At 35.3% G+C, this 24,473-nt stretch overlaps 2 protein-coding genes across 2 annotated transcripts; one reads left to right on the forward strand and one right to left on the reverse strand.

The window, feature by feature from the left end:
* The first annotated feature begins 3,880 nt into the window (after positions 1-3,880).
* Positions 3,881-4,360, forward strand: LOC129753948 (uncharacterized). The gene has a single exon (XM_055749799.1). The coding sequence runs from the start codon at positions 3,881-3,883 to the stop codon at positions 4,358-4,360; it is 480 nt and encodes a 159-aa protein (XP_055605774.1).
* A 50-nt stretch (positions 4,361-4,410) lies between these two features.
* Positions 4,411-22,834, reverse strand: LOC129753949 (uncharacterized). Its single transcript, XM_055749800.1, has 5 exons — positions 22,472-22,834; positions 22,340-22,410; positions 15,468-15,531; positions 5,294-5,443; positions 4,411-4,425 (listed from the first exon to the last, which is right to left on the reverse strand). The coding sequence occupies exons 1-5, from the start codon at positions 22,799-22,801 to the stop codon at positions 4,411-4,413; spliced, it is 630 nt and encodes a 209-aa protein (XP_055605775.1). The 5' UTR covers positions 22,802-22,834.
* Between the last annotated feature and the right edge of the window lie 1,639 nt (positions 22,835-24,473).

Here is a 24,473-nt window from a genome sequence, read left to right on the forward strand (position 1 = left end):
ACTGAAAAAAGGCATTATTTTGGATATTTTGCAGTATATCTCCTTTCTTAGTTGAAATATGTATTTGAAATGTTCTACAAAATTGTGTGTTTTAACAATTTGAACAACTTTCTCAAATATACCAAGTTTGTAAATCGTATACTTAAAAAGATATTAAATAAAAACTCAAAATTACTTGTTAAAATTCTCGTTATTTTTTAAATGCTCGAAACTTTTTTGAATTTCATGCGATCTTTATGATGTCTTCAACAAAGTTGCTTAAAATAATAAGATCTACAACTTTTGTGAAGACATCAAGACGCTAAACTAATTATTTCAAGAAATAATTTTTTTATCTCCCTTCCAAGTGAAAAAATCACTTTTTTCTTTCAAGAATTTGATAGATCATAAAAAAATATAAAAATGTTGCGAAGACATCAAATGTCTATCGTTTACCGTTTGTCCGCAAATAATTTTGATCGCTTATTAGGTTCATTTACCCCTGTGTGCGCCGTTAGGTTTCGGTGAATGCAAATGTGTGAGTGCGTACAAATGAACTCTGGAATAGCAAATTGGAGTTGAAATAAATCATGTTTTGAATGTGTGTGAGTTTGAACGATCGTTCTACGAATCAAGTGTTTGTGGATTCGAGCTGAGAACGCTGTAAGAAAGAAGGCAGTTAAGTGAAATAATTTCGAGAGGACAGACGTGGATTTCAAATATGTAGTGATGGTGAAGAAAAAAAGAAACGTCCGGTCACTACAATTTCGTCCTTGTTTGAGTTAAAAAGGTGCACCAATTTTCGACTCGAAAAAATTATCTGCCGTCATGTTTGCTGTGATATCAGCCAAGTAATTGAATTTCGTTGCCTACCTGAAGGCGTTTTACCTATAAAAAAATAAAATAGTGAATTTTGAAAAGCGAAATTTTCGGTAAATTTAGCAATAATAATTGATTTTTAGCCAAAAAATGGTAGTTTACAAAAATACGATGAACATGTAATTACAAATTTGATGTTTCAATTATAACATTCTGATTATGTCCACTAGTTTTGGCGTTCTACTCCACGGCTTGTTTTCTGTCTGTTTAGGATTTTACAGAAATATAATCAAAATCGTCTTTTATCAAATTATTTCTTTTTTTATAAGACGTAAATCTGATCGCTGAATCGTCGTGAACTTTCAATTTGGTTCATAGATGATGTGTATCGCAGTAAATAACGATTATGCTTAACTGGTGCTTCTTGTACAGTTTACCCTTATTTGTAGAAAACACTTTTCTCTAATGAATTCACTCGTTTTTTACTCGAAATGGACATGGAATTCGCTTAGGTGGGGCATAATAGAGCATGTTCCCCTAGTAAAAAATCTCACTCTCTCTAACTATGATATTAAAACCACATGAAAAGAGTCAATAAGTTTTAATGTGAAATTTCGCATAGTTTCTCTAATGAAAAGTGGATTAATTATTGGATTTTGACCTAAAAAAAATTAGATCTTTGAAAACCTTGTATAAATACCTAAGGCCACCCTACCATTCACCAAACAGTCCACCAAACAGCCGACCGGGGGCTTACCGAATCCAATAAGGTGGATCAACAATAAAAATTATTGTTTCCGGTAGCATTCTGCTTCTCGGATTCGGCCAAATGGAAGCGTAAATCAACTGGAATTGTTGTGTCTGCCAAGAGTAGGTAGGTGTATGGTCTAGGTGTTTGGGTGGGTCTTTCAGAAGGTGCCGGGGAGCCGCCTCGAATAAATGGGACACATTTGCATCGGTTTAATTGAAATGATAAATACACTCCCGGCACCCACACACCCACACACTGATAGGACAACAAACAATTCGCGTCACGCTGTATCGTTACAAACCGGCTGGTTGGCTGGTAATTTCCGTGCCACTCTGTTTTGTAACGGCTTAGTCTGTTGCGAAATGAGCAAACATTATTTTGTGTCTGTTTCGCGGGAGCGAGGTAAATATGTAGGTTTCAACATTGTGGAGCCATATTTTCCGCTGCAAGTTATTGTTGTCTATTTCAAATGGAATCCTAAGCCGGGCTAGAGCCTGGGTGAATAGATCTTTTATATTTAATTGAATTCAGGGTTGATTCATTGCTGGAATCGCCGACCCAGAGTGATTTCGAAAATTCGTTCGAAAAATAGACAGAGTATTAAGTGGATTTCGAATATGTTAAATAGCTTTGAACGTCCTTAAAATTTTTTGAAGCTGGAGAGCCGAGTCTATAGTGATTGGATGATAGTTAAGTTTTAATATTTTTTGTTTTTTCATGAAGTTTATAAATGTTCAATTTTTGTTTAATTTTATCAATGATTTCGTCCTTTTTTCTGCAATTTGTTCTACTGGGATTGGTTTTGTTTAAAGTTGTCAAAGGATTGCCTAACTCTTTCTTAAGAGCAGACATTAGATTGACCTAACTGTTCATAATGCCTTCATGATTCCTTTTTAGAATCGTACAGGCGAGTACAAATTTAAAAAAAAAAAAAATAAAAAAATAAAAAAAGGAAAACATTTGGAAAATTTGGAACTGTTTAACATTCGACACTGAGTAGAGGATTAAACATTCGGTTTTTCGAGTTTCCTAAAAAAAGTCAATCATTGACCTCATTCAGACGTGTCTGAATAAATCTCTGAACTGAGATTCATAAGAATCGTAAAATTAAGACAATAATCTGAAGAAATATTAGGAGTGTTTTCTGAAAAAAATGGAACACTTTGTTTTGTGAATAACTTTTGAATGCATGAAACAAAAAAATCAATGAAATTTTCAGTGAAGCTCTCTGTTAACTTTATGTTTTCTTGTGCAAAGTTTTGTGACGTTCTGTCGAGGGGTTCTTAAGATAGCGTCCAATTAAGAAGTTTTTCTTCTTTTAGTTTTTGCGCCACAGGCGCAATCTGTAATGTATGGTATGAAAAACCCTTTTCAAAATCAAGGCTATTTTTGAAACAATTTCTATTTTCTGAATCTTGAACTTCAAAATTTCTCTAAAAATTTCCCTGTACATGTATCCAATTATCTTGTCAATCGTTATGAATCACTAACTGATTTGCAGCTTCCCCAAATTCTCAACCTCTTCAAGAACTAGACACTAGACTAGATTTTTTAATTTTTATTCTCCTTGTTTTTTTCCGGTAAATACGGGTGAGACTTGTCAACGAAAAGTTTCTGCCTGGAAACCTGCCAGGTGCTCGCTTAACAGTTCAACTAAAGTAAGGTTAACAGAATTTTTTCAGCACGTATACGGGCCGGACAAATCTGGGCAATTTTATATGAAAGCCTGGCAAAACCAGGGCATTTGATTTCAAAATTGTCGACCAAAAATCCGAGCAAATTTCGTCAAAACCCAGAAATTACTAAAGGAAAATAAAAAAAAAATCATCAAAACTTATCAACGAATTTCCATCAATCTTCATCATCCAAAAAACCTTTCAAGATTATTTTTACTGAAACCAGCTTAAAAAATGCGTTTTGAAGTAATAAATATCTAAGAAATTTAACAACACAATTCAATATTTTTGACGTAGAATTACGTCTTACGGCAACACTATAGGGGGGCAAATTGAAAGTTGCGATCGGATCTCGCGTCACGAAAACTTTCCAACTCAAGGACATCTTTCCTAAAAGACATTTCAAGCCTGCTCATCGTTGATTGGCTGGTCGAAAATGACAAAAAACACGGACGCCACGCCCCTTGGTATGGTTTATTTTTCCCTTCCTTCGAAAGATATAAAAGTAAGGGGTCTCCGGTCGACCGGTTTCATTCTTAGTTTGCCCGTTGAGCAGTGCAATTCGATCTGCATACGGACCCCAATAGGCCTATGCAGATATCGTTTTGCTGTTCAAACAGTGGCAAGTTGCCACAGTACGAAAAGAGCGGAAACCATGCATAACCAGCACCTACCTTGTCACCTATCACCCGCGCCACACACCACCTACCAACCACGCCACACATCACCCATGCCACACGCCACGCCACCCACGCCACCTACCACCCAAGCCATCCATCACCCACACCACCTGCCATCCACCATCCTCGCCACACACCACTTCTACCTTCCACCCACGCCATTCACCACCCACGCCACCTACCACCCACGCCACACACCACCCTTGTCACCTACAACCCACGCCACCTACCCACATCACACACCACCTACCACCAACGCCACACACAACCTCCCACCCACGCCACCCACCACGCACGCCACCTACCACCCACGACACCTACCACCCACGAGACCTGCCACACACCAATTACTACCAACGCCTCACCACCCACCATCCAATCGACCAATTTGTATTGAAAAGACAAGACTCTTTCAAAGTTATTTTGGCCCTGAAAAGGGCCGTTTGTTGAGTTGATAATAATCTAATATCTGGAATTATCAATAATCCCACCTTAAAACGTCGTTTTACGCTAGTGATTGCTGGACGGAAAAAGAATTGACTTAGAGGGAATGATAAATTTGGGTATCAATTTTTCAAAAGTGCTTATGAGTCAAATGTAAATAAATCGAGTAATCAGCTGAGTTCATAAGTAATATTTTCCTTGGAAACTTATGGAGCTGTAAAATTTAAAAATAATTTTCTCGAACAGCGATATTGGCACTATCGCCCTTTACAAAAATCGATACCGAATTGATACTGATTTAGAAGAGACGCATGAGGCAGAACTTTCAGGGAGATTTTTCTCTACTTTTGCACTGAGTCAAGCGTTTCTATCAAAGGCAGCGGTGAGAAAGCTCAAAATTTCGGCACTGATAGGTACACTCAAAAGAAAAACATAGTAAAATTACTAAATCCGTGGTTTAAATGAACAACACGCAACCATATGTTTGAGTCAATAATGTTTTGTTCTTGATATTACCATGCGCATGGTAATTTTACTTTGTGTTGATTTTGGATGCGCATAGTAATTTCGACTACATGCATAGTAAAATTGTCAATGAAATCATGAATATTTTTTACATCATGCATGGTAAAATTGAAATGTTTCATAATAAAACTAGTATGTGTTATGATATAAATAAGTACATGTTGCTTGATTCGACAACAAAATTACCATGCGCCATGGTATAACTATATTGCAGCGCGATAGGAATAACACTCTGCGATTTTTTCGAGATCTGGAAATAATTTATTTTCAAACAAATTACATTTTTATTTTTTCGTAACAACTATCACAGCACGATACAAAGGCCCCATAATAACTTCGTTGATTCATTGTCAGGCGCTGAAATTTTTTTAAAAAAATCACTTAATGAGCAGATTAAATTTAGTAATTGTTGTACTTACGCTTGAATCGATATGGATGTTGGCAGTCATCTTGAGACCAATGATCCAGAAAGTGGGCCCGGGAATTGCTATCCTTCCGCTAATCTTCAGCGGCTGGTTGGGAGGGAGATCCCCACGGCCGGGGAATTCGGGTTGCAACGAATGGAACAGCTAAACATTAAAAGAAAGATAGGAAAAAACATTTGATTCAAGAAAATAGAAAAAAAATCTGTTAGCATATTCCATAAGCAGTAAATCAGAAGTAACAAAAAAAAAAATTCATTTAAAATTTACTCACCTGAGGAAATGCGTTTCCCGATCCGACAAATGGACTGATTCCAATCCACCTTACGACGTACCCGCGTAATTTTGTTCACTTCCGAAATCCCAACCGGCTTACCCGAAAAAAAAAAACACTCGACCGAAGCACAAAGTTCTATTAATTATAATGAGCATAGTATTTTCGACAACACAAATGACGGTGTTTCAACATTACCATGGGCATAGTAATTTCAAGAACACGAATTGTGTTATATCCGAATATCATGCGCATGGTAATTAAGCCACGAGGAAATTACTATGAGCTGTCAAAGTAAGCATAGTAAAAATACTATGTCGTAGTATTATCGCCCAGATTTTTGGTAAAAAATACTAAATCATGGTCGAAAATACTAAATGATGGATATAGTAAAATTATCATGACTCTGTATTAGAAAATCCCATGCAATTTTTTTCCGTGTACTAGCGCAGACACCAGATACCCAGACTGACCACTGAAGGCTGATTTTGGCGCTTGCTCCGCAGCGCTATCTACGGGTTATCGTGAAACTTACGGCCACATACACAAAAGGAAAAATCTCGATATATCACACACACATTTGCATTGTGCTATTTGTTTTTTTACATCTAGCGATGAACACGGTCGTTTTTGATTACCTACTTTTGATAGAAAAAAAATAACACGATATATTTCGAAAACCACTAAAGAACCGTTTTTGAATTGGAGCGTATTAACAAAATGTGGTTAGAATCCAACCATAAAGCTTATAAAAAAATACATCGACTTCGACATAAATGAAAATTGAATGTAAACTTGAGATTTTCTGCACCACTTCCTATTGCGTTGTGGTTGAAAAATAACCATTTTATGACATCTTTGGCTTCATTTGTAAAACTCACTTTCAACTGCAAGTTTTCGTTAACCCCGAAACCTCCGTCAAGGGTAAGTTCAAATTTCCCGAGTAGAAAAATATTGTGACAAACTCAATTATTTGTAAATAGTTATAAATCGATCCATGACTTGTTGAGAAAACTACAAATGACCTCGTAAAAACATTTCACTAATTGTTTATTGCAAAACTACAGTATATTGAATGTGGCTTTAAATTATATTACTGTTTAGAACTGTTAAATCAGTTGAATGGACGAGATTCTTACAAAATTTTATTGAACAATCTGTTTTAGTTAGAGTTTCTCAAAACCCTTCACCTAGCCGAATTGCCGCATTTATAGAGGTTTACGAAAACTGAATAAAACAAAAGTAGAGGTGATATTTACAAAATTTGTAAAGCAATGTTCTGTTAACAGAAGAAGCCACCATCTACAACAAAAAACCGGTGTCAGATTTTTATTTACTTTTTTCTCCAATAAATCCTAAAACTTCCCTTTCTATGAAAAATTTAGTCACATTCGAGAAATGTCTTCTTTTCGAAATATCAAACTAAACTTGGATATCAAACTAGCCCTTTTACCGCCCACTGGAAGAGTCAGTTGAGGAAAAAATATTTTTGGCTTCGAGATGATGCATTTCCCTGCAAATTTAGTACAATTTCTAACAAAGAGCGTTGGTTGACATAATGATGATTCGTGACAAACAATCACAATTATCCGAGTCTGTTTAGTAAGAATAGCTTAGCTTTTCCTGTTCTGTTGTTAAGTTATTTTTTTATTATTATTTTTTTGGTTATATTTCGAACCATTTTTTGAATATCGCACGTGTAATTGATTTTATCCATGGGTAAAATAAAGCAAACGTGAATTCGTCACATCAAAATCAAAACATTAAATGAATTCACTCACACAGACATACGATATTTGACATTCCATAAAACGACAAGAAAATAAAAATGACTTTCGTTTGCATCAAGATAAAACTGTTCTTTTACCATTCAAAATTCGTTTTGGTGGTGTGGAAAAGCATTGAAATCGATATATAAGTTTAGTTACTGCGAAATTATTTCTTATTTACTTGGCATCGGTTAAGGAACATTAAAATGACAACACATTAAAAAATTTTTTGAAGAATGGATCCATTTAGTAAACTAATTACTTTCGAAATCTGGTTTTAACAAAACTTTGAATGAAAGAATTTGGTTGAATGTCAAAGGTGAAAAAATTTCGAAGCAAAGAGAAATAGATTTGAAACATACATTTTGAAATATTCCAAATTCAGTGCAATTTTTCAACAATTTTTTTTTAATAAAAGATTTTTAACTTGACATTTCTCACGCGCACTTGCTCTCGTGTACGGATTAAGATGGGGAAAAAAGTCTAAAAACATGGTCGCTTTTAAGGTTAATTTTCCAGTCCAGTCCAGAATTATGCCAAAATCTCGCGTGAGCTTTCATTACGTCGTATGAAACAAAATGTTAACAAACAGTTTTATTACAAAAAAAAAAAACAAAAATTTACTTAAACTAGTAGCAACTTCTTTCCATTTAGAATATTTGTAGCCTGGACAACATATTCTATATGTGAAATACTATTTTCAAAGTTGTTGTTTTGATAACTTTTGAAGCAATTTTCTGTGAATTTTCAAGATGTTTCATACGACGTAATGAAAGCTCACGCGAAATGGTCATTATAGTTGTTTTTTTACATTTCTCACGCACATTTGAGCAGTCGACAAACACGGTCGTTTCTGAGGTTATTTTTCCAAAAATTTATTAATTTTAGTGAAATTACCAGCATTATATCACGAACCCTTCCAGCGGCAAAAAGGATTTAAGAACTTATCAATACATTTATCACATTTAAATATTATTCAATATATGTCAATAACTTATTTCACTCCTCAAACCTATCTAGGTACGAGCCAAGAAACAGTTAAGATAAATTAGAATTCAAGTTTTTCATGGAGTTATATACAGTTTGTCTTTTTGGTCGCAGTCAACCTTTCAGATTAAGACGAACAATTTCGAACTCAATGAATTATTTATAACAGACATTATAATTTTCATACTGTTACTCAGCCGGATAAATTAATTTTGAAATCAAAACTGAATATCAAAATTAATTGGCTCTGAACTAAGGACCGCTATAACGTTGCGTTTTTATTTTATTTTTATCTCAATCGATCAACAGTCATTGTTTGTATAACATTCATCTCTTATTATGATACAGTAAATTAAAGTAAACAATTAACATTGAAGAGAAAAACGATAATGAAAATATTTGAGATAGAATTTCAAATACTTATAGGTGATTCAATCAAGACGGTTTTCATTTGGCTTGTTAATTATCAAATGTAATTTTTTTTCTTGATGAAGCACAGTAGTTTCACGATGCACCGACAGATGGCGTATGATTCTGGGCGACTTTTAGTTGTATGGATTCAAGCGCCACTGATCAGTCTGGGTATCTGGTGTCTGCGGTACTAGTTAGCTTGCAAGCGTTTGATTTTAATGTTGAAGAAATCGTTGCCTATTCATAGGCGTTTAATACTATGCTTTGCTACGGATAGTTTGCATGCAAGAGAGCATTTTGCGTTCTTCTGTGCCTATCAAAACATATTGATCATAGTTATTATGTGTAAAATAAAAAAAACACTTTGCTGTCACAAGTTTGAGTTATGGTATCAATATTTAAAAAACGTCGTTTTTAGCACGACCATTGTACTGACTCTAAATAATTGACCAAACGAGAATTGCATATAAGACAACAAATGTACATACTTGATATATATTAACGCACATTTTATGTGCGTCATCTTTTGCTAAGAGTTAAGCGTATGGAAGAAAGGGATCAGTTGTTGATTTAGCAGATTTTTTATTGAAATTTGATGAAAAACTGTGTTGTATAAAAAAGTATTGCTTCAATTTTTGTCTTTTTATGCAGCGTTTTTTTTTTCAATCCAAACGTTGAATAAAAGAAAAAAACAGATTCAAAATTTCTTATTTAAGAACACTTGATTTATTAAATGCCAACACTATCATTAAAAGCTTACTCGCAGGCGTTTGATACTGAGCTTGCATATAATTAGCTTAGTAACAAAACTTCAATTTCTAAGCCATGGGTCTTGACACCACTTATATGTACATTTATTGTACATGCTTATATTTATTTCGCCTTTAGTTATGCAACTGAATAGTGCTGAATAATGTTTTTAACGGCCAACCACTTGTTTGAAATTGATCAACTTTACTCAAAAAAATTTAAATTTATTACGAAAAATACATTGGCACAAGATAGGCTGTCGTAATTCTACGTCAACATTACGGTCGTGTATCATATACAACCTCTTAAACTTTTTTGTTTGATTTTCTAAATAAAGTGAATAAATCCAGGAAAAAATCCGGGTATTTTTCAATGTAATTCGGGCAACCGGGTCGGACTGTTTCCAAATTTTGTATTAAATATTCGGGCAAACCCGGATAAAACCAAGCAATCTGGCAACCTTAAAATAAACAGTAGATTTTGAAATTATCTCCCCACTATAGGTCCAAACATTTTGCGCACGGTTTGACCACCGTATTTTGTTTATTTTACCGGCGGGTAGTTTTTTTTACCTTGTAGAAATTAAGTCATTAGTCAGCTAGACAAATCAGTCAGAAAAATTTAACTTTTTTTTATGCTTTCCTTATTGAAATTTTCGGATTCCGCTTAGTAAAACCTTTAACAACTATAATAATTTTAACTTCGTGGTTAATCATCTTCACTTTTATTAAAATTTAAGCCTTCTTCTAAGTAGAATCTTATATACTGACTTTTGTTTTTCTCTTATAAAAAAAAATATTTTTCATCTCAACTCTACATTCCATTCTCAGCAAAAGCTTTCAAATCCTCCCAATCTGTGCTTTTCTTGTCGCTCTGACTTTGTTCCCCAGAGCCGGAATAATTCGAAAGTATTCTTAGAAACAGCCTTCCCAACCAGAAGGTCAAATCAAAATAAACAATCAGCACCAGCCTTAAAAATTTGCGCGTCTCGAGCCAATCCGTCCTTTTCTACTGGAAGACCAAATCAAAATAAACAATCAGCAGCAACAGTCTAAAAAATTTGTACTTCCTAAGCCAATTCCGTCTTTTTTCACCGGAAGACCAAACCAACACAAACAATCACTGAAGCTGTTTTCATAATCTACGCTTCTAAAGCCAAACCGTCCTTTTCCACCGGAATGTGAAATCTAAACAAACAATCAGCAGCCTTAAAAGTCAGCACTTCCTAAGCCAATTCCGTCTTTTTCAACCGGATGTCCAAATCAACACAAACAGTAGTCAGCAGCAGCCATAAAAATCTGTACTTCTAAGCCTATTCCGTTTTTTTTTTTCTACCGGAAGGCCAAATCAAAACAAACAATCAACAGTAGTTGCCTTAAAAATTTGCACTTCCTAAGCTTTTCCGTCCTTTTCCACCGAAAAGTGAGTTCAACACTCAGCAGCAGCCTTAAAAATCTGCACTTCCTAAGCCAACTCCGTCTTTTTCCACCAGGAGGCCAAATGAAAACAAACGATCAGCAGCAGCCTCAATAATATGCACTTCCAAAGCCATTCCGTCTTTCTTCCACCGGATGACAAAATCAATTCAAAGCAGCAGGACAAATCAAAACAAACAATCATTAGCTGCAGTCTTAAAAATCTGCGCTTCTTAAACCAATTCCGTCTTTTTTACCGGAGTACCAAATCAAAATAAACAATTAGCAGCAACAGTCTTAGAAATCTGCGCTTGCTAAGCCAATTCCATCTTTTTTACCAGAAGGCCAAATCAAACCAAACAATCAGCAGCTGCAGTCATAAAAATCTGTACTTCCTAAGTCAATTCCGTTTTTTTCCACCGGAAGACCAATTAATAACAAGCAGTCAACAGCAGCAGCCAGAAAAATCTGTACTTCTGAGCCAATCCCGTCTTTTTCCACCGGAAGCCAAATCAAAACAAACAATCAGTTAAGTTGTCTTAAAAATTAGCGCTTCCTAAGCAAATCCGTCCTTTTCCAATGGAAGATGGAATCAAAACAGAAACAATCATTAACATCCTTAAAATCTGCACTTCCTAAGCAAATTCCGTTTTTTTTTTTCCACCGGAAGGCCAAATCACTACAAACAATCAGCAGAAGCTGTCTTAAAAATCTGCGCCTAAGCTAATCCAATCTTTTCCGCCGGAAGGTGAATTCAAAACAAACAACCGGCAAAAGCTGTCTTAAAAATCTGCGTTTCCTAAACCAATCCGTCTTTTTACACCGGATGACCAAATCAACACAAACAGTCAGCAGCAGTTATTAAAATCTGAACTTGCAAGCCAATTCCATCCTTTTATATCGGAAAGTATAATCAAACCAAACAATAAGCAGCAGCCTTAAAAATCTGCGCTTTCAAAGCCATGGCGTTTTTTCCAACCGGATGACCAAATCAACACAAACAATCAGCAGCAGCAGCCATAAAAATCTGTACTTTCTAAGCCAATTCCGTTTTTTTCCACCTTAAGGCATATTAATAACAACCAATCAATAGAAGCTGTCTTAAAAATCTGCGCTTTAGAAGCAAGCTCCGTATGTTTACGTCAAATCAAATCAAACAACCTGCAAAAGTCTTACACATCTGCGCTTCTTAAGTCAATCCGTCCATTTCCACCGGAAGGTGAAATCAAAATAAACAATCAGTAGTAGCAGCCTTGAAAATCTGCACTTTTTAAGCCATTTCTGTTTTTTTTTCAAAACCAAATCAAATTAAACAATCAGCAGCAACAGCCTTAAACATCTGCGCTTTTTATGCCAATCCGACTTTTCCACCGGATGTTCCAATCAACACATTCAGTCACAGCAGCAGCATAAAAATCTGTGCGGCCTAAGCTAATCCGTTCTTTTCCCCCGGAAAGTGAATTCAAAACATAAAATCAGCAAAAGCTGCCTTAAAAATCTGCGCTTCCTAAGCCAATCCGTCTTTTTCCACAGAATTTCCAAATCAACACAAACAGTCAACTGCAACAGCCTTCAAAGTCTGTACTTCTATGCCAATTCCGTCTTTTCCCATCGAATGGCTGAAATCAAAGCAAACAATCAGCAGAAGCTGTCATAAAAATCTGCGCTTCCTAAGCTAACCCGTCCTTTTCCACCGGAAGGCGAATTCAAAACAAATAATCAGCAACAGCACCCTCAAAAATCTGCACTTCCTAAAATAATTCAGTTTTTTTCACCGAAAGGTTAAATCAAACCAAACAATCAGCAGCAGCTGTCTTAAAAATCTGCACTTCTCAAGCTAATCTGTCTTTTTCACCGGATCTTCAAATCAACACAAACAGTCAACAGCAGCAGCCATAAAAATCTGTGCGTCCCAAGCTGATCCGTCCTTTTCCATTGGAAGGTGAACTCAAAACAAATAATCAGCAGCAGCCTTAAAAATCTGTGTTTCCTTAGCCAATTCCGTCTTTTTTCACCGAAAGGTGAATTCAAAACAAATAATCAGCAGCAGCAGCCTTAAAAATCTGCACTTCCTAAAATAATTCTGTTTTGTCCACTGTTAGGCCGAATCAAAACAAACAATCAGCAGCAGCCTTAAAAATCAGCGCTTCCAAAGTTATTCTGTCTTTTTCCACCGGAAGGTGAAATCAAAACAAACAAGCAGCAGAAGCTGCCTTCAAATCTACGCTTCCTAAGCCAATTCGTCATTTTCCACCGGAAGATGAATTCCAAAAAACAACCAGCAGAAGCTGTCTTAAAAATCTGCGCTTTCTCAGGCCAATCCGTCATTTTTCCACCGGATGTCCAAATCAACTTAAACAATAAACAGCAGCAGCCATAAAAATCAGTACATCTAATCCAATTCCGTCTTTTTCCACCGGAAGGCCAACTCAAAACAAACAATCACCAGCAGCCTTAAAAATCTGCACCAAATTACCAAATCAAAACAAACAATCAGCAGAAGTTGTCTTAAAAATCTGCGCTTCCTAAGCTTTTCCGTCCTTTTTCACTGGAGAATGAATTCAAAATATCTCATCTCATCTCTACAGTTTTTATTTCATCTCATCTCATCTCTACAGTTTTAAGAAGCCATTGAAGTTGAAAAGTGTTGCTTGGTACCCCAATTGACGGACCCAGTGTCCACTTACTTTCGTTAACAATCCAGACATTTCCTGTTAAAATTCTTCTTATAATCATGTACAGCTTTTCTTTTTCATCCGATAACAAATTAAATATTATCATTTTTCATCTCTCCTTAAATAAATCTCAATTATTCGGAAAAATTCAAGTCATGTTTTCCGAAAAAAAAATTTCTTTACATTGTACATTTGCACGAACACGTGTTTCTTGTGAGCTGAATATAATGTATTACAATTTTTTTTCTCAAGCTCTCTTTCTAAAAAATCCAATCAATTTGAATAATTATTTGAATATTTGACTCCTCTCTTCATTGATAGCACTAGTCAACAAAATTCATTCAACCTTGCAACTAGTTTTCATTCTTTAAGCTTTTGTTTTTAAGAATCAGGGATAAATTTATGAAAATTGATAAAAAATTCACAAAAAAAAATTCTTTTTTGTAAACTTATATAACTTGAAAAAAAAAAAAACAAAACATGATTTCAATTTCCTTATTATAAATGTTTCATCTTATTCAAACGAATCAAAACAATTAATTTATTTTTCAACTTTTCCTTTGAGTTAATTATTCTTGTCTTCGGCTTTCCTTCTTATAACATTTACTCAATACAAAAGCAGATGAAATCCTTCCAAAACAACAGCAAAATAATTTAATTATAAAACAGTATCAAAGCTTACCCCAAAAAACATCAGAATAAAAATGGACCAATTAGTTCCGTGCTCCTGAACAGCGAAGAAAGCAAAACAAAACCACCGAATCAAAAGGGAAAACTGTGAAAAAAGAAAGTATCCCTACTTCAAGGCAATCCTTCCCCGCAATTTTGGCGCTCTCTTATTTAAGTTTCGAACAACAATTTCCAGCAACCATTTCCGGAACCGAAACCGAACAATAAAACGGGAAAACTCAAAAGCCAGAGACAGGTAACTGGTCATTGTTTAGCGTGTGGTTGTTTCCGGTTTCTTTTCTGTTTAATTTTGTTAAGTTCATTGCTGCTGAAATGCTTCTACGCACACAGTGGGAATTTTGAACATCATAATTCTGTTTTATTTTTGGTTTAAAGATCAGAGTCGATCAGAAATTATAATTTGGACTCGTCAATCTGAATTTGGATTCCTTATTTTGAATCATGGTCTGACTGTCGAGTTTAAAAATTTCACTCTTCTCACAATGTGGGGTTTAGAGCACGAAAAACAATTGTTGAAAAAACTTCTACCCAAAAAACTACCGGTTGGCCAGCTGACTCCCTGAGTACTTTCGGCGATTGATTGGATCCCACCGGGGTCGGCAGAAAGTCGGCCCTCCTTTTCTTGAATGAAAAGTTGCCAGGCAGACCCCGCGAGGTGGAAAATTTCCCCCCGAGGAGATTTCACGCCTTATTAAACCGGACTGGCAGGTTTGGTTCCGGGTTTGCAAACCGTGTGCAATCCCACTTTAACTCGTTGCGTCTCCTTGGTTGATAAATGAATTGGCTTTTATTGTTTTTAACTTTAAAGAACCGGAGAGATTGATTTGTTTTCTTTTACAAGTTTTAAATTGAAAGAAAACCACATTTTCCAATCATCACACCAAAGAGAACATATGCGTCACAAAAAATCCTCTCGCACAGGAAAATCCCTTCACTAATCGAATTTCCACAAGCCGCGATAAACATTAGCTAAGCTTCAGCCCACGTGTTCCGCGGTTTCAAACTCCCCACTCAATCCTGAGAAAAATAAGTGCAAAACATCTTAAACCATGCTAAACGTGCTGTTGTTGTTAAGCTCTAAAATGGCGAAAGTTCATGGTAAAATTTCATTCCATTCCAGCTCTTGTCATTTTTCGATAGTAAGGGGGAATGCTTCCTAACGATTGCTTAATTTGTAATTCGACCGTTTCTACGCCTCACCACGAATGGCGCTCTATCCTGGCGCCGGGCGTCGTCGTTGTCGTAACTAGGTACTATGAAAGTCCTAGGAAGGAGAATGAACGAAACGGCTTTCCCCACATTATCGAAGCTGCGTGCCCGGTATCAATGAAGCAATTGATAGAGGATGAAAATAAATTCCTACGATAAGACCGAGAGTTTTAAAACCACATTCCAAATCATTGCTATCGCTTGTGGTGCGCGCTCTGTTGGATAAATGGAGAAGAGCGAGCGAAGATGAACTCAGCCACTGCTTACTTACTAATGGGGGTGGCATTTATCGTAAACCAGATGGAGCTACTGAGTTTTCGTGAGAAAAAAAAAGGATTTTGTTGCGTTTGTTGTAATTTTCAATTATTGCTATAGTACCCAACTTTTTATTATTTTCCTATTTAGAATATTTCTACAAAATCTTTTGATTTATTATTTTATTATTATTCATTTTACAATCCTAGACTATATCTACCAAAATTAGGTTAAAAAAATCGTATCTGAATTAAAGAATAAGTTACAGACCATGAAAAAAAATAGTTAAGCTAAATGATAATAATTGTTGATTTTTGATCATCTTAATTTAAATTTCTTTTCTTTATTTTCAATTGAAGTGTTTATAAATATATAACAACATGTTCAATTGATCATTGAAAGCTTAAAATGACAATATAGAGGTTGGGTAATTGGTGATTTCTTGAATGATACATAAGAAACTCATAAAAACGAAAGTATGGATTTCTCAGTGTAGTTGTAAACATCGAAAACACGAAGTATATACGAATTTAGTCTAAATTGCGCATTAAATTTAGCACTTAAGCTACTACTAATCATTTTTTTATCTATTCATAGATCAAATAAAAAAGATATGACCGATTCAAGAAAGATTGCCCGGTTTTATCCGAGTTTGCCCGGATATTTAATACAAAATTTAAGAACAGTCGGCTACTCGGATTTCATTGAAAAATGCCCGGATTTTTTCACTTTATTTGGCAAACAAAACAAAAAAAATTAAATTGGGTTGTAAATTGTGAGCAGATTTTGCAAAAATAATTATGAATGGATTTTTTTGAAGACTAAAATACGATTTCAAATTTCTTTTTGAATGTTGATGAAAAACTTTTTTTTTCAATTTTTTTAACTTGATTTTTGTTGAGTAATTTCTGGGTTTTGACGAAATTTGCCCGGATATTTCTCTAGTTTTTTGTTTCGATTTAAAAAATAAATGTCCGGGTTTTGCCAGGTTTTTTTTTATAGAAATTTTCCCGGATTGTCCGGTCCGGATATGTGCTAAAAAATTCTGGCAACCTTTATTTAAAATAATTAAAAATAAGTGAAACATTTTTTTTATTTCCGAGCGCAGGTTTTCTTACTTATAATTTCAAGCTCTGAATATGTTCTTTTCATCTATTGGAAAAGGCAAAAAATAGAAACTAAATTTAATATCATCAATATAGAAGCCTATGAATTTAAATTTTTGCTAAGGTAAAATATGGTTTCTAGAAAGTTCATTTACAAAATAAAAAAATATGTATTGAAAATCAAAGACAAACTTTTTTAAAAAAAATGTTACAAAAAAAAATTAAAAAGTTTGACTAAAAAATTCTGTGAAACTAAAAAAACGATTCTATAAAATTCGATAAATTTATTTTATTTACATTGAAACAAAATGCAAATATTAAAAATTAAAGTTTTCAACATTTTAGAAACAATTTTTTAACAAAAACATTTCACCGTTTAGAGAGCTGATTAGAAGAAACATAACTGTGGAGCCTATGTTTTTAAAACTTTGAAGATTTTGGTGGCCTGAGCTCTAATCTTTTGTCAAATTTTGTATGTCAACTCTTGAATTGGTAATATTGTAAAAAAATTTAATTCGGCAATTTTGAAAAATTTGAAAACTTATCAGTACAAGTATTACTGACATCACTGAAAAATGATGGAAAAAACAGGGAACAAACTTTTCAAAAATGAGCACAGAGAAAGGATTTTAAATCTGTAAATTTCAATAATGTTTCAACATCGAACGCTGGGAAGACACTGATTTCCAAAAGATAAATATTTCTCACTTGAAGTTTTCGCAGAGATTTAGCTCCATAGTTCCGTTGAAAACTGAAGGGATGACGAATAGTAGCATCAATTCAAACAAAATATAGTTTTTTTTTTCTAGAGAAGGGTTCAAATCTTTTTCGAACCACAGAAAGACCTCCAGAGTTTTCGTTTCTTATAAAGAAGGGAAATAAACGATGTCTCTGTTTGTAAGAAAAATCAGTGAACAAGTTCAAACCGATTAAACAATTAAAATTAATAAAAAATGATGAAGATTTAGTTATGCATAAGGTTTTCAGAATTTTTTCAGCACGTATCCAGGCCGGACAAATCCGGGCTATTTTTTCTAAAATCCAGGCAAAATCCAGCTGTTTGATTTTAAAATTGCCGGTAAATTTGGTCAAAACCTAGGAATTACTAACCAAAAATGAACTGGATATTTTTTTAATTATCAGCAGATTTAAAAAAATCTTCGATGATTTTTTTTTTGTGAAAATTGCTCAAAAATTTCGTTTTGTACGCATAAATAAAAAAAAATACAACACAGCTTTAGTTTGATTTAAGAATGAGCATGAACACGTGTATAAACCGGCCTTTTCCAAAGAAATCCGGACAACCGGGCCAGACCGGACTTTTCCCAAATTTAATATTAAGTATCCTGACCAACCCGGATAAAACCGCGTAATCTGACAACCTTAGGTATGCAGGTACCTGTTCAATTTTTCACGAGTTGTAGTTTTCAAGCTTCCGTTAGAGACTGACAAAATACACTGTTAAAAGTTTTTCTCTACATATCGGGAACCGGGGGAGTACCCATTCGTCCCACACGGCCTTTCCTGACATCACTTCCGGCCCGGAAGTGACCACGGCTTCAACTGATAACCTACGGGTTTCGCCTTCTTAGAACCCTCAGCGTCGTCGTTAATTTTCCTAAAAGCGTACTTGTCGTTCGGCAAGATAGCCACTTCTTCCGAATCCAAAACGGTACTTCGAAATCACATTCACGTCACCTACACGCTCTTCGGGCGGCTTTCGATGAGCGTTGCAGAAACCTCTCCTTGTCTGATGCCGGATACTTCTTCACACGTACGCCCTTCGGAGTGGAGTGATCGAATAATCGACACAGTGAAGGAAATCCATACCAATTTTGCTCCAATATCGCAACTTTTCTCAATATTAAGCCAAAAATCCTTCGCATCAGCAAAATTTCACTACCCCACTATCATAGCACATAGCTCGAGGTCAGCTAACTTTACACTAACACTGGGCTGAATGTTTACTTTTCCGATCGTATTCACTATGGCGATTCTCTCCGCGCCTCGCTCGTCGCTCTTCTTGTCACACTCTCACGACAGGTGTTCATGACCAGTGATGCCACATTTCTATCGGTATTTCGAAACCCAAAAAGATCTTTTATTAGAATGTAAATCCTAAAAATCGATATTTGAGGTTGATATTCAAAAATGCTTACATTTTCAACTTCCTAACGTATTTTTCTTTAAATAGAAGCTTGCAATGAACAGCAAGTCTAAGAACTAATAGGAATGTTCATTTTTAGTTCAAAACTAGCTGAAAATTCAGTAGAAAATCCGAAATAAGTGTTTCTTTCCAGTACTCATAACTGAATGGAAATTTATTTTAAAAGTTACCGTTTGATAAGAAAAACAGGTTACCCGTTGGTTAAGCATATAAATTAAGTAAAAACTTGAGACTTTGATGTTTGGCTAGAGTGGGATGTAAATTTGATAAATTCGATAAGGCAATAATAAAACCAGGTCAACCTAAAGGAAATTTTAATTCAGTAAGCACTTTCAAATCCAATGGCTTTTTGACGTTCGAGGTAAGTATGGGCCCAAGTTGATGGTCTTCGTTTTATTAATGGATTTTCGCCAATCTGGCTAATTCAGCTTTTAGTATTAGATATGAGTTTTAGCGATTAGAAAAAGAAATGATTGCAGAAAGTTGAGAGAGTTGTTGCTTCAATTTTTTTTATAGCCAATAAAAAATTAAGTTTATTTTATAAAAAATCACGCATTAGTCATATGAAAATCCAATAATTTTATGCGAAAGTAAATGAGAGATGTGCTCTAAAAGAGGTTGTTCTTCCGAAAAAGATTAAAAAACACATAGTTTTACTATAACTGAAACCCATTTTGCCTGGCGTGGTCTTTAATTCTGCGATCTCTGTAGTTTAGGTACTTATGATATAATTTATTTGGCTAACAAGATGCAGAAGGATTAAAGATTATACCGATGATATTACATACCGTGTACCTGATTGCTCTTCAAATCTCGACATACCCCATCTGGCGACGAGTTGTACAAAGATTATGATTATATTCAAACGGTGTATGTATTTCCTTGAAGAGTTAGCATCTCACGAGACAAGAGCTTTAAAGCGATCGTCAATTGAGATTGACCTTAAGGAACTTCTATTGGCAGTCGCAGAAGGTCTAATATAAGCCTTGAGCTTAGTCCATTGGCTTTGAGGTTGAGTACCATAATAGGGGATCATTTGACAGAACAAAGGAACAAAACAGCGCGAACAAATGAAGGAATTATGAGAGTGAGCCGTGGAGATCTTTGCAGAATACTTTAAAAGTTGTACAGATCAAAGTTACGCCACGCCAGCTACCGAACTTTGTCTTCTTTCTACGGGACCTTTACGAGGATAGCTTGAATGAAGTGGAAATGTTGAAGTGGAATGAATTTTGAGTTAAAATCTTAAAAATCGGTATAAAATCGGTATGTTTTGCCGAAAATCGGTAATCGGTATATACCGTTTCTTGGTCAAAATTTTGCTCAAAAATCGGTATAAATACCGTAAAATCGGTATGTGTGGCATCGCTGCCCATGACCATTAGAGCACCTGCAACGGTTCAGGCGTAAATATTGGTTTTAAGTATACCAGTTTTAGCACAACTTGAAATTTTAGAATCGGCTAAAACACCCACTCCCCACCGGTGTATGAGCAAATTTAAAACGGAAACACTTTCATTGCAGACACTCAATAATTGAGAAGAAGAAAACCCATTTTATTAGAAAAATTGCATAAGTTTTGAGTTTCACGGTTAATTTTCTTAAAATTAATTCTACGAATATTCTTTTTGACAGAACAATGATTTCTACTATTCTACCAGGATTTCATTAATTTAAATGCAAAAATGACTACACAACGAGGAAAAAAGGTCAATTGAAACAATTCTTCAATTAATTCAATCAAATTGCTTTGAATTAATGGAATAAGGTTTTGTTAAAATGAAATGAAAAGCAATTTTTTTTTAAGTTATTGCTGACATTGATAAAGGAAATGAGAAATGCTTATCCCAAAGTCAAAGGAAATTTTCCTTTGATTTGTCGACATTTTTGTTTGACAAAAACTTGTTTCACTTTGTAAATTTATGTATGGATACAGAAAAATATGCTGATATTGACGAAAACTCCGAGCAATCCATACGAAACTAAAAATTTCTCAATATCTCAAATAAAACAAAAATTATAGAACAAACAATAAACATTTATTTTACCTCATCGAAAAAGTATTAAAATTTTCTTTACGTTTATTTTTTCAAATTTTAGAACGCTGACTGGATTCACAATTCGTCGAGCCCAAATGAAAAGCTTTTTATTTAATGATATTAAATCGAAAATAATGTGACATCTTTTATTTATACTTGACATGGTTTTTATTAACATCTTTTCTCAATTTATGTAACGTATAGGCTGGTTGAAGCGAAAAAAAAAACATTCAAATAATATCTCAAAAAGAAACTATTATCACACCCAATGTTACCCAAACATGTGTGAAAGAAATCAATGTTGGCTAAAATTTTCTCACCGTGAACTAAATCGGTCTGTCTTATAATTTGAAATCCTGTTCCAAATTTGCATGAATTTGGAACAAAGGCGTATAACTGTTGGGAATTTTGAAATCGATAACTGTGCTAAAACAGCGATTTACGCCACCGCGACCGGTGCCAGCCGGATTGTTTTTGCGTGGTCGAAAACCGTGTTTTGCATCTACCGTTGGGACAGCCCTTACAGGAAAAACGGGAAAAACACTTCGGACCTTCTCCTTTCAGCGGACAATATCAAGCAACATGCATCGATCTGCAACAATTGAAGCAGTGTCGTCGTGTGCAGTGATGTCAACCTGCCAGATTTTTTCTGGATCTTCCAGACTTTTTGGACTTTTGCCAGACATTTTTTAGGTTTCCAGACTTCCAGGCTTTTGTCATTTCTTCCAGACATTTCCAGACTTATGAGTTTCGACAAGAATTTTCTGACAAAACAGTCAAAATTCAAAAAAAAGGAAGGAGTACCTTATATTCGTAGAAACATTCCCTGTACCCAAATACCACCTCATGATACCATTTGCTTGATTGGTTCTCGAGTTATGCAAACATTTGTCTTAAGTTTGGGAGGCCCCTCCTTCCCTTCATGAGAGAGGGGGGGGGTCTCAAACCATAATAGGAACTTTCCCCTGCCTTCAATACCCCTACCTACCAAGTTTCACGCAAATCTGTTCAGTAGTATCCGAGTCTATAGGGAATAGACAGACAGACACACAGAAATCCATTTATATATAAAGATAACAATTTTCAGAATATCATGGATAAAGACATTATTATTGATTGTCATCAAAAATATAAAAAGAATATCCGGATATCTTTTAACAAGAATTCAGATTGTTATTTTTTATTGTGATAAAAAAAAAAGATTTAAAAGTCATATAATGGATGTCTAGGAACACATATTTTAGGCAAATTGAAAAGAAAAAAAAAACAATTTTAATTTTAGTTCAAGGAAATTACAACTCTTTTTTCGTCTTCTTTTTCTTGCCACCAACTTTTTTTTCACCCAGCAACGGTGACAACTCATGGAACTAAAATAAATAAAAATCATGAAATTCAACAGAATTGAGATTAACCTTGTGCGACACTTACAAATTTCTTCCCCAAGCCACCGAGGAAGTTCGGATCGATCGTAAACGGGATGCCGGATATCTCGATCTTGTAGGAACCGTCATCGTTTATCGTGAGCGGAATCGGTACCATCTGACTGGTTCCCGGTGGCATCATCTTGCTCGTCAGCTGAATCAGATCCACCAGCCGCAACAAGCTAGTGATAAAATCTTTCGACGCCACTATCGAAGCCGGCCCAGCTCCATATGTAACCGTTCCATCCTTGTTGGCGTCGATTTTCAGCGGTATCACGATCTGTTTTTGGGCATTGGCCAGTAGGAATGTTGACACGAGAATGATGGCGAATTTCATGATGATGTGTTTCCGATGGTGGGAGTTATCCAACGTAATATTCTCAACTGACTGACGAAAGTTTCTGGCCGCAGAACTTCGAATGGTCTTTTCTGGTTATTGAATCAATGGAATCATTGTTATTTTTCTTAAGGTAAAATATGTAGATATTGTTACAGTTGTTTCAACATCATGTGGCCAAAAAACTTCTCAAGTACACAAATGGAAGTTATATGATTACGCTGAATGACCCAAATAAGGGTTTTCAGTGTGTACTTTCAAAACATTTAATTTATTGTCTCAGTAGGCTAGCAAAATTCATTCAATGATTCCCTTTTTGATTCATTGTTTTTTGTTTATTTGTGACACTTTACCAACGTTTTAGTATTCGTGTCAAAGCTTGAGATAATTTCAAGGAATCCGGAGGCTGACAAAAACCTAAATATTAAAATCATCACATAAACATCAAGAAATAACTTATCCAATGAAAGCATCCAAGGTGTACATTTCATTGCGTGCGCGGTACCTTGCTGCAATATTTCATAACCCCAGGGAAACATTTTCATTCGACTAATGATCCGAAGCTTCTTGCTTCATGTTCACGTTTCAAGACCGCCTCGAAGCCATCGAAACGTGTTTGGGATTACCCTAGAAGGTCATTTATTCTGGATTCGTGATTAGTGAGGTTGAGTTGGGACGAATGTGTGGATGTGACCTGGTGACACGTATGTGATTTTCCTCGCATTCTGGAAACATAACCTAGAGCCAACACGTGTAGAAATATCAACAGATGACAAAAGGCGGAATGAAAATTGGCACCACCAACTACTACTAGAATAATATTATGCATCACAAAATCATCATAAATCTTCGATGCGAAATGGAGCTCGTCACAGTTGATGCTCCGGGTGATTTTTCTCTCGTTAGACAGTCTTTCCATCATGAATCGGCAGCATTTGGTTGTCTGGAACGAGATCGGGGGTGAAAAATCAAACCCAAATATCGAACCGATCCAAAGGAGTGAAAAAAAAACAAACGACATGGTACGCTAATCGACCGATAAGAAACTCAATATCCTGTGTTCCGGGACGCAAAAACTCGTTCCGTCTCGTACCCCGCAGGAGGGCCACAAATGCAAAGCTCATGTAAAGCAACCCGCCAACGTAAAATTTCAACCAACAGCACGAACCACCGACTGGGTATCACACAGATCACATAAAGTTCCTCCTACTCAGTGCATCTTCTCCTGAAGCTATCGTTTTTTTTTCTTTTTTTTTTTTCAGAAAACAGCAGTCAGTTTGGCAGTCAGCAGTACGTGCTAATGGAAAACGCTGTGAGTTCATTTCTAGCAAACGAATCACCCAATAAGATATTTGCCGGGATCCGATCTGAATGTGCCATTTCAAAAACAAAAATTAACGAGGAACAATATTCAGGAACAAATTGAAAAAAAAAAACGAAAAGAACGAAAAGAACGAAAAGAACGAAAAGAACGAAAAGAACGAAAAGAACGAAAAGAACGAAAAGAACGAAAAGAAACGAAAGAACGAAAAGAACGAAAAGAACGAAAAGAACGAAAAGAACGAAAAGAACGAAAAGACGAAAAGAACGAAAAGAACGAAAAGAACGAAAAGAACGAAAAGAACGAAAAGAACGAAAAGAAAAGAACGAAAAGAACGAAAAGAACGAGACA

Source organism: Uranotaenia lowii, chromosome 3 (genome assembly GCF_029784155.1).
Source record: "Uranotaenia lowii strain MFRU-FL chromosome 3, ASM2978415v1, whole genome shotgun sequence".
Lineage (NCBI taxonomy): Eukaryota > Metazoa > Arthropoda > Insecta > Diptera > Culicidae > Uranotaenia > Uranotaenia lowii.

Excerpts from the sequence above, each read along its gene's own strand:
- LOC129753949 (XM_055749800.1), bottom strand. The coding sequence starts at position 22,801 with ATGAAATTCGCCATCATTCTCGTGTCAACATTCCTACTGGCCAATGCC. Across the intron at positions 22,411-22,471 it reads GTGGCTTGGGGAAGAAATTT|TTCCATGAGTTGTCACCGTT; the intron begins GTAAGTGTCGCA and ends TATTTATTTTAG. Across the intron at positions 5,444-15,467 it reads AGGATAGAGCGCCATTCGTG|CTGTTCCATTCGTTGCAACC; the intron begins GTGAGGCGTAGA and ends TTTAATGTTTAG.
- LOC129753948 (XM_055749799.1), top strand. The coding sequence starts at position 3,881 with ATGCATAACCAGCACCTACCTTGTCACCTATCACCCGCGCCACACACC.